This window comes from Tympanuchus pallidicinctus, unplaced genomic scaffold (genome assembly GCF_026119805.1).
Source record: "Tympanuchus pallidicinctus isolate F22 unplaced genomic scaffold, pur_lepc_1.0 scaffold4, whole genome shotgun sequence".
Taxonomy (NCBI): domain Eukaryota; kingdom Metazoa; phylum Chordata; class Aves; order Galliformes; family Phasianidae; genus Tympanuchus; species Tympanuchus pallidicinctus.
Genome location: NW_026294758.1, coordinates 1,716,470 through 1,727,274, shown reverse-complemented (window position 1 = coordinate 1,727,274; position 10,805 = coordinate 1,716,470). Strand labels below are relative to the sequence as shown.

The 10,805-nt window shown below is 40.8% G+C and overlaps 1 protein-coding gene across 2 annotated transcripts; it reads right to left on the bottom strand.

Moving 5' to 3' along the window:
• Window positions 1-4,586: 4,586 nt before the first annotated feature.
• On the bottom strand, window positions 4,587-10,243 carry SMN1 (survival of motor neuron 1, telomeric). 2 transcript variants are annotated; one of them, XM_052701129.1, is made up of 9 exons: window positions 10,179-10,243; window positions 10,017-10,088; window positions 9,768-9,893; window positions 9,292-9,465; window positions 8,770-8,913; window positions 7,502-7,573; window positions 6,878-6,988; window positions 5,831-5,916; window positions 4,587-5,148 (listed from the first exon to the last, which is right to left on the bottom strand). In XM_052701129.1, exons 1-8 carry the CDS (start codon window positions 10,215-10,217, stop codon window positions 5,860-5,862), a joined length of 795 nt encoding a protein of 264 aa, XP_052557089.1. In that variant the 5' UTR covers window positions 10,218-10,243; the 3' UTR covers window positions 4,587-5,148; window positions 5,831-5,859. The 2 variants fall into 2 exon arrangements, with proteins under 2 accessions (XP_052557089.1, XP_052557090.1); XM_052701130.1 differs by having other exon boundaries at window positions 4,587-5,144.
• Window positions 10,244-10,805: the final 562 nt, after the last annotated feature.

The window sequence follows — 10,805 nt, the reverse complement described above, 5'->3', positions numbered from 1 at the left end:
AGGATGGGCTGCTGGCAACCCCACAGCACAACCAAAGCCTCATCCTGTGCTCCAAGTCTTGCAGAGTCCACGTTGGACTCTGCGAGCACCTGAATTCTTAGTAAGGATCACAACCCCTTGGTCAGTGACCTCAGAGTCCATTGCTGCATGTATTCAGGCACCAGCCTGGGCTTCCAGCAATGTCCATTTGGATACAGTACAGACCGTTGGCAGTCTTGTTCAGCGCTCATTTCACAACAGGTGGCTTGCTCATGCTATGCTGTGCAGTCCAGTCTCCAGGACCTGCTTTAGCAGAGGGCTGGGCTAGGTGATCCCTAGAAGCCCCTTCTAAACCCTCCAATCCTAGGATTTTTTTAGTGCAATTCTTAAAAGTATTTTTTTGCAAGGTAGTAGAACTTGAAGACATTTATAGCTTTCGAAGCATTTTCTTTCTTAGGATTTGAAAGCACTAAAATAATTTAATGCATGTTTTCCTACAAGAGAAGAATGTAATTTTAATGATTTCTGGAAAAGGTAAAAAAGAAAAAAAAAAAAAAAAAGTTGGAGATTCTGGATTTAGAATCACTTTCCTAGGTATAAATCTGATATACATCTATTTGTATGTGTAAGTCTCTCAAGTTCCCTCAGTTATTTGAGAGGAAAAGAAGCATTTTGGAAGCAGAAGGCAGTAGAATGTGCTTGTTGTTGGGCTGAACAGTAGAAAATCTTGCTGCATCCTGAACAATCATATAGCAAAATATTTTCTTTGTACCACAGTACAAATAACAAAAAGCGAGTAATTCCAAGAGATAAGCTGCATTTGAGAAAAACAGTGTAGGAAACAAACAAACACTTTAATGAAGTCACTTTAGTAATGGGAACCATGGAATCATAGAATATCCTGAGTTGGAAGGAACATGAAAGAATTTATCAGAGAGCATCCACACGGGGGATTCAAGGACTGGGAAGGATTTAGAGGGTGGATAAATCATGTATCAAAGGACCAAGCACAACAGACTGGTATTATTTCTGAGCACTGGAATGTGCAAGAAATGTCTTACCTATCCCAGACCTTCCAGTTATTTGATACAGATGGCTTTCTGTCCTATCTAGAGCCATCCTCTGGGCTTTGTGATTGTTCTCCCAGCTGCTGTATCACATGAATCATGCCAACAGCAAAAGTGCCTTTGCTTTACTGAGCTCCTATTGTGGAAAGTCCTGAGGAATGAAGCTTTGTTACCTTAAAGGTGTGGTTGCATTCAAAGCAGGAACTCTGGTGAATAAACTGAAAAGTACACTGAAACCTACCACAGAATTGTTGGAGTGCTGGTAATCTTGGTTGCACTGAAATACCTCATACTTATTTCCAAGAGAAGAACTGATACAGAGAGCATAAAAGACGTCCAAGATGAGATCATCCTTGCACCCAGAGATCTTCATCAGCTGGGAAAGCTTCAGCTCTCTAACAGTTTGAAATATCTCAATCTAACATCTCAGTCAGCTGTCTTCAGATGGTCTCTGTAGGCTTTACATAGAAGGCAAAGGACTCCCTTTTCTTAGGATGACATGTGCCAAAAGTATCTTGTTATGTTTACACAGTTTATTTTGTTGATGATCATCTCCAGTTCCTGGAGAGGAGTCTCACCTGTGTTCCTTAGTCTGTCATGGTTTCCTTCTTCCTTCTGCTGGCTTTCCCAAGGATTTCTCTTGGCAGTCAAGGCTGTGCAGCTGTGTTCTCTCAGAGCAGGGTCTCACAACCCTGGTTGGCAGCAAAGCCAAAGGGTGGAAGAATATTACAGGAAGGATGCAGTGTGTGGGTGACATCATAAATGAAGTCCTCCCTCAAGGACAGATCAAAGAATGCTGATGGAGTGAAAAAACAGAACCAGGACCTCTGCTGTTATAAACTGCCATTGTAGATACTGGTGCTGGTACCTGAGCAACTCAGTTTGAACTAAATAATAATTACAAGTAGGCCTATTTTTGTTCTAGAAAACTTATAAAGAAACCTTGATGAGAAAGCAACTCTAAATTCTGTAGGAACTGGTAACAGCTCCATTTGAAAGGAGGACAATGAACACACTTTCTAGTTTGAGAACAGTGTTGAACATCAGCTTACCCTGACAAAACTGTCATCAGCATGAGTTAGGATTTATGGATTGTCCATATACTGAGGCAACAAATTTGTTATATATATATATATATATATACGTATATATATATATATATGTGTATATATATATATACGTATATATATATATACACACGTATATATATATATGTTATAATACGTATATATATATATATATGTTATATATATATATATACACACTGATGTACAGAATTTGTCAGCTGCTTCTTGCTCTTGTAATTTGTGAATATAAATCAAATCCCCAGTCAGGTCAAAGTCACTACTATGCAGATGAAACCTGTAAGTAAATTTTATCATTTTGTGAAAATACAGGATGATTTTCTATGCTTCTGCTTCATGAAATTGCAGATGTATGTCAGTGGCATACGAGCTGCCACACATATGTGCTTTTGTATACTAAAGAAACGAAGCTGAAATAACTTTCTGCAATGTTTACTTCTGATCTTTTCTTTTGCCTTGTACTGTGGCCATTTCCATGGTTTTGTCAATACCTGTGTGGATTCCTGAGGAAAGAATTCCTGCACAGTGAATGAACAACAACACTGATAAGCAAGCATAGAGCTAACAGCTCAGGAGTAAATTTTCTATAATAGCAAAATGCCCAGAGGCTTTACCAGCCCTCTGCCGTGCATTGCTGCCTCCTAGAAGTGGCCAAACAATTTGGGTTGTTTGCATGTATCAGATGATGGTGTTAATTTTGAAGGCAATGAAGTTTTGGTGCCCCGAAGACATAAATTCATAGTACTGAAATGGTGAAGAAAACATTAAAGTTATAGCTGCCAGCTTATTAACGAAGATATTTGCTCATTCTTTGCACTCACTAACAAGTTCATCTTCATTTAACTGAAAGTGATCATGGTGGTTTCTGGGAGGAAGTCCCAGACCCTCAGCTATGGCCAAAGAACAGCCTGTCCTGTCTGACATCCTTCAGAAATGGAGCTCTCTGCTGTCACCTCCTAGTGACGTCCAGGAGGAGTCTGTGAGCTTCTCAGGGTTTCAGTGCACTGATGTCAAGCACACAGATAAAATGGTACTGCTTCTTGTGACCTAACAGGTTACTGTGGGTCAGCTGTACTTTTTGAGGAGACTAGAGGGGAGTTTTGGCAACGTCCATCATAGAATGGTTAGCTTACATCTCACCGTGTAGATGCAGAGATGAGATCCCTAGTTGCTAGAACTAATGTGCTGCCAAAACATTTCTTGAATACTTACTTAGGACAATCTCAAAACAATTCAAACTTTCTCTGTTACAGCATTACAGAAACAAATACGAGAAAGTTTAAAACACTGAATAACAGTCCTGATTTAAAGGAGATGAACTTGACTCCCATGTTCACAGGCCAGATCAAAGTCAGCGTTCATCAACAGCCAGAGCTTTTGTCCCATGTTTTTCTTGACTGCCTGGCTTTTTGACAATAAGAATGCAGAACTGGCTCCTTCATTAAGAGGAGTTTAAAGCATTTGATCTAAAATCTTTAGTGGGAACAGAATCCCCAGTCTAGGAGTTAAAAGTTACCTTGGCAATGGCTCTTGCCACTTTTACCTACTGTTTAAGACGAAAATGTTTGAAAGTGTTTTTTTTTTCCCCCTTGCTGTATGATAAACTACTGTTCCTGCATTGCAAATAAACACATTCTCAAGAAATATTTACCACAATGAAATATACTGGTCTATTCTACAGCAGCAACTTTCTAAGACAAAGAAGGAAAATAGAAGCAATAGAAATTGAGAAAAGTTAGCTGTCTTAAGTAGTTACAGATTGTAACTGATACCTGCAGTTGAAGAAAAGTGTAATTCTGCTAAAATAAAAAATTATTTCTATTTAGTTCTTGTGCTTGTAATGAAATTAGTTATGCAAATAATTTACCATGAAATAGAAATCATAAGCCTATGTATAACAGGAGTGAACTAAAGATTATGGTGGATGTCAAATTTTACTAGTGCTAAAAATTGATGCAGACCACTTGTAACTTTATTCCAGATATTACCACAGGACTAGCTACAGAAGTGGATGGCAGTTGTCTCCCTTCAGCAACAAGCAGCTGATGAACCACTGATCTAGAACCTTAGTATCACTGTGAGCAATCTTAGTTTACTTTCAATGGACAATTAAAGAAAAACTTTCTGAAGCCACTTTGAAAGCTTGATAGGGAAAGGAATGTAACAGAGCTCGGAAACTACACTGGGCTGCTTTCCCCATAATAGAAACTGCTGACATTAATTCAATCATCATTCAGTTTTGTGCCCACAACTTCCACTCCACAAGAACTACAAATGGTAAGGGCCGAAATGTTAAATCCACAATTTCAATTACCTTACCACAATCTCCTTCTAAAACACTTGGTTTTACGACAGTACCACAGAAAAACCAGTAAAACACATCATGAAATCATACAAGAACTTCAGCAATTCATTCAGCAGAAAGCGAACAAAGAGAAAATCAAGATGCCTAATGTAAAAGTTCAAAAAGCAGAACTTTATTAACACGCATTTCAAACAGGAAATGGGCCTCTCCAGCTGCCATACACAGCAGACCCCCGAAACAAGACAACTCTTCTTAAACTTGAAGGCATACTGTTTTTCAAGTCATTGCCATCAAAAACGACAGTAACACAAATTGCTGTCATGTGTCCTAAAATAGTATGCTGCAATTGCTAGTTCAGGTGTTACCAGTCAGATAAAAAGTCTAAGGAATACAACATGAGTAAAGGATAACAACAACAACAAAGAAAATGGCCAAAACCCACACTTGATGGGTTTATTATTTTGTTTCAAGAAAGTAGAAAACACTTCATTGCAGCAGTACTTTCTAAACACAGTATGCCAAAACGTCTTCAAGGAATAGCTTGTTTCAGTGCATATGCAATTACTAGCCTCAAGTCATTTGTCTACTTGTTACCATGGGCAGCTCACTGTTACGAAAACAAAGTTTTATCATCTTTGCTGAAATTCTGATCTTCACCATCACCCAGTGCACAAGTGATAAACATCTCTCAGTGACAAGCATCTGTACCTGTCTTTAGAAAAGACAAGAATTAGTAGGTCAGATCTAAAAAACACAACAGAAACAATAAAACAACAACAAAAGAACTACTCCTCTGCACAGAAATAGCATGCTTATCACAGAAAAATCAGAAAATGTACTTGCAAGAATGGAGTTCTGCCCTACAAGGAACCAAAAAATGTATTGGGAAGTTCTAAACAAAAGATCACAAACAAGAGCGCAAGCACTGAAGTTGTTAGAACAGGTCAGAAGTGAGAGCCCCAAATGCTGACTTCGTCCAGAAAACAAAGTGCAGCCACTCATCAGGCTAGAAACAGTTGCTTTTTAAAATACGTACATAAATATGTAAATTATATTTTATCATTTCACTTAACAAAAATTAAACAGTAAGTAGATATGGTGACAATAGTTTAAGTCAACCATCCTGTTAAACATGTGCAGAGAGATACAGCAGTTAGTTACACCTCTCATCACAGCACTTAAACACTGTCCTTCATTCTATCCAAGAAAATAACATTCTACTGGTGCTAGGCAAAGGAATGAATTCTCACAGAAAATGTCTTTACAGAGAGCCACGAAAGCAGGTGCAATTCCTGAAGCCCAACCTTTTTGCATAGAATCAAAGGCTTTCCAAGAGCTAAACAGATTTTCAGGTGAGAGTGCATCTTCACTTAGTGCAAAATTACCGTACTTACAATCCTTCAGGAGAGTGATGGCTATTCAGTTATTTTAGATAGGCCTCTCTCTCTAGGGCCGCTTCCATTCGACTTTGTTTTAACCCCTGCAGAACACAATTTAGGTAAAGCTTTTATTTCCCTGTAAAAACAAGATTTTTTCAGTCCTTCACAAACCAAGAATAGTGTTTAACTGCTTGGGGAGATGAGACCTGGAGAATCAAAAGGACTGAAACTAAACTATGTGTCTCCATTTTGTACTATGCCTCTACAGAATAATTACAAACACGTAGTTCTTGTATTAAAAGTGTATTAAAAGAAATCTATGGTTATAACCCAAACAAATTCTAAAGTTATTCCTTTGAAGATACCCTGAGGAGCCAAATTCCCATTCTTAACTGTCTGAATATCAAGAGTTAAATTCTTCCTATAATTCTCTTCCATCATTAACCATACAAAGAACAGAAATCAACCCCCCACAATGCAAGTTTTCAACAGCTATGCTGACTGCGTTTGCTAGGCCTCCATAAGCATCTGAAACAATTACTGGTGAACAAAGTCTCTGGAAAATGCCAGATCTGATGCCAAAAGGGATTTTACTGATCAAAAAAAAAAACAAAAAAACAAAAAAACACAGAAAACCATATTTCATAGAATCATAGAATCACCAAGGTTGGAAAAGACCTAAAAGATCACCCAGTCCAACCGTTCACCTATTCCCAATAGCTCCCACTAAACCATGTCCCTCAACACAACATCCAGCCTTTCCTTGAACACCCCCAGGGTCGGGGTGAACAGAGAAGGGTACATTCATATTTGCTTCACCTGCCTACAAACACAGAACCTGTTCTTTCAATACTGATACAAAACACTGGTTAGAAGAGTGCTTAATGGGATTGTAAGTAGGAAAAACAACTTAAAAAAAACACAAAAAAAACCTCAGCTGACCAAACACCTGAGCTCACATGACTCCTACCCCAAGGCAGGAATATGCACACAATGTAAAATAACCTTAAGTCTAACAATACAACAATATTACATACATTTCCAGACAGAAATAGCACATACCAGGTAATATCCAGTGTGATAACCACTCATATACCAAGCTATCAACATGCTCCCCAACGCTTCATCATCCTCAGGAGAATCTGGCCCCATAGGTGGTGGAGGAGGAATCAACTAAGAAATCACAAAGAAAAATCCAAGTTGTCTTTGTTTCCATGAGTTATATCCCAGGTTAGATAGCAACAAATTCTAAATGATCAAAATATACAAGTAAAAGCAAGGAATATATCCTCAGTTGCATGCCCCAAAATGGGGCAAGCAAGGCAATCTTTTCAGGAAACATTCAGCTTCCAAAGCCTGGGAGAAACACTGCTCCTGTAGCTTGGCTGTTCAAGAGTTTAATTAGGCAAAATATTTGTCCGTATCAATGAAACACTGTTACTTAAAAAGAAAGGTGTAGTTTCTTGAAGTACCCTCTCTTTGTAATCCTACAGCTTCCTACACCAACAGCTTCCCTATCACAAAAATAAGTAATAATCAGGCTCAATACCTCAGACCCCTGTAATAGGTGCAATTTAATGCATTACCAAATACCTGGAAAATACAGACTTTAACACAGAAATGAGCTCTAAAAGACAGGACACTCAGTTGGGAAGTTTGAGATCACAGATATTCATCTCCACTTACCGGTGGTCCTGCTGGAAAGGGTGGGAGCCAGCAAGACAAGAACGGTGGAAGTGTTCTGAATTTTGATTCGTGCTGTATTGAAATAATTCAATGGTGCAATTAGAGAGAAACTGAAGGTATGTAGATTTTATTTAACAGAAGCATCTGAAGCAACTCAAAACCATAAACTCGAGGCTACGTATCTCAGCAATTTAATGACTGTAATCAGAATACACATTGCTGGGGAGCACTCCATGACTAGAAAAGTAAAACTTACATACACAGTGCACTGCAACTGACTCCCATTGGTCATAGCACCTTCAAGGACTGAATTCACATACATAGTGAGGTAAGCAGAGCTAACACAGACGTATAGTTAACACAAGGTTGTTTTTTTTAAGTTTTCATCAACAGAAATAAATGTGCTCTCACATGAAGAGGCTACACGGTATCAGGCATACAGATAACTTCTCTGCTCCTATGTGGCTCACTCGTGCTAGCTGAAATTACTAAATTCAAGGTGCCATTTCCATAATGCTAATGAATGTATTTTTTTAAGCAGAGCTAAAATACAGAAGAAAACAAACAAACAACTTTAGAATGAAGTCTTTCACAAATGCCAGTTTTTAGGAAACACAGGGCAGTGCATAACCGCACTGTTTGCTTAAGACTTCTCCAGAACAATGAAACTGGAGAACGTACCAAAACCTCAGATAAGCCACTTGAGAAGCTACAGCAGAGCGCTTCTGTGACACCTGTATATCATTTTTGCTGCCTTCAATGTTGTATAAAATAAAAATATACCAAGAGGCTTATAAAGGTGCAGTCTAAAAAAGATTAAGAGTGCTGCTGCTAACAGCATTATCCACAGAACAGCAATCTTCTTCTTTCAAGTTACTAAGAAGTTCTGCGAAAGAGCTACACAGAAGCTGCATTACTTGAAAATTACCCATGAGTGCTAACAAGCAAGTTCACATATCCACTCTCAAAATGCTTTTCCTTTCCTTCTCAGGCAATGACTAGGGTGGTAAGGCACTGCAACTGACTCCCATCGGTCATAGCACCTTCAAGGAGTGAATTCAGGGAGTGTTTGGACAACACAATCACATATCGGATCTGATGTTTAAGTGGTCCTGTGTGGAAACCAAATTTAAACACTGATCCTTGTGTGTTCCTCCCCAGCTAAGGATATTCTATGAACCTATGGAAAATATTACCTTACTATCTCAGAATTTAGACAGCAGGTTTAACAGTGCTGTAGGAATTATCTCAGAAGATGCTTGGCTTACCCTTCCCAAGCCTGGAGGTGTTGGTGGTTTCGGAAACCGTAAGTTTTTAGGAGAGAATCTTTCTTTTGTGCAGTTATTTTCATTTTGATGTGACTGGGAAGATTTTTCGCTTTCATCTGTTGAATATGGACTCTCGTTTTCATTCTAGAAGACCAAAACATTTTTATGAGAGATACACACAATAGGAAATTGCAGAAAGCAACTCCAGTGTGAAAAAAGTAGGGGAAGCTCTGTCCACATCTTTCCCTCCATCTAGGCCTCCCAACCCTCCTTAGGGAATATCACAATCTTATCTGTTCATCATTTTCAATGTATTTTGTCTCACCTGTAAATTTCTTATTCCCACTTTCTACCATGCATACTTCAGGAAATAAGGGCAGGCTTATCACGCCCTCCATCTGTGCATGTCCCTTCACAATGGAACTGGGTTTCAATTCTCACATAACCCATCTGGTTACAGCAGAGGTGCCAAAATCATTGAAAAAACACCCTTCACCTCCCCAGAATTCCCCATCTATTTACTGTTTCATCGCTTGCTGGAGGAAGTAGATCAGCCAGGTTCTGTTCCTCCTTATTTCCATATCCGGTGTAAGTAACGACACATGTACCCCTCTTCAGATTTATGGAGGCAATAGTTGCTGGGTAGACATTACCATCCTCAGACCAGACAGCGTTACAGCAGTCACCAACTTTCCACTGCAACAGAAATGAGAAAGCCAAGTAAAAGCCTACTCCAAAAAAAATCACTGAGAACAAATCCTTTTCCCAAACTACTTCTTTTTCTCTCAACCATGAGAACGATGCGCCTTGCCCAGGAAGTTTTTCCCCGGTGAAAACGTGTAATGTAAGAGCTACCTACAGCCTACCTACAGCCGAGGTCTGTCACACCATTTCCTCCCCCCCGTTATTTCCAAGGTAATAACAGCAAGCTCGTTTTGACTACGGCTGCGAAGCACAACCTGCAATACAGACATCAACACAATCTACAAAAAGCTGACCTGTTTCAACGGCACGCCGTTGCTCTTGTTTCTGTTCCTGTTCTTCTTGCTGTTTTTCCTTTTCATCCCGGGCCGCTGCTCCTGCTTATCCGAAGGCTCTGCGCAGTCCCCGTTCTTTAAAGCATTCTTCAAGAAAGAAAAGGAAAATAAACCACAAGAAGCACAGCACGGGGGCTGGGCAGCCGAGTGCCGAGCGATGAGGCCCGAAGCCCCGCGTCCCTCGCGGCTTCCAGCGGGGCCGCCCCTCACCTTGAAGGAGGCCACCGCCTTGTCGTACGCCTTGATGAGGGCCGTGTCGTCCCACATATCCGAGTCGTCGCTCTAAAGAAACCAAGGAACGCCTTCTAAGAGCCGTCCCGCCTCGCTTCCCGCGCTCACGTCCTCCCCCCCACCTCAGCACCCGCAGCCCACCTGCCCGGCGCCGCGCCGGAACAGCACTCTGCCCGCCATGCCCGCCCCGCCCCGCGCGCTGCCCGTCGCGCATGCGCACCACGAGCTTCCGGCAGGCCGCACCTCGCGCGCGGCATGCAGCCCCACCCCGCGCGGCGGCTACAATGGCGCGGCCGTCTGTGGTGATCCGGGAGCGGCCATGTTTAGGTTGCACCCAGCGACGCTTTGAGAGCGGGAGCTAAGAGCCAAACTACGGCAGACGGAGAACTTCTCTTCATTTCTCACAAAGTAGGGCAGACTTGAAACCCAGCAACGATCACGGCTTCATTCAACACTCCTCCCTCGGAGGTTTAAGACTCACCCACGCAGCCAACCTATGTGCAAAGGGCTGCCCTTTTCATGATGTCGTTCTTATCGTGAGTTTGAACACATTTGTAACCCTTTTAGCGACAGAACAACCTCAAGATCTGCCAACGTTTGCAATTCATTAATTTGAAGTCTGGAGCTTCTCCAGTTATTACGAGCAGTTCTCGAAGATTACCTGTGAAACCGAAAACTGGATAAGCTGCTCCTGTAGCACAGACTGAACAATGACGTATCGCTTCCTCCGCATTTCCACCTATTTTGTGTTCTTTGCTACCTTCAAAA

What these genes read in the sequence shown, in the direction of transcription:
- SMN1 (XM_052701129.1), bottom strand. Translation starts at nt 10,217, where the DNA reads ATGGCGGGCAGAGTGCTGTTCCGGCGCGGCGCCGGGCAG. An exon ending in CACCTCCAGGCTTGGGAAGG is followed by an intron (nt 7,574 to 8,769) that starts GTAAGCCAAGCA and finishes ATTTCAATACAG; the next exon opens with CACGAATCAAAATTCAGAAC. An exon ending in ATCACACTGGATATTACCTG is followed by an intron (nt 5,917 to 6,877) that starts GTATGTGCTATT and finishes TGTGTTCTGCAG; the next exon opens with GGGTTAAAACAAAGTCGAAT.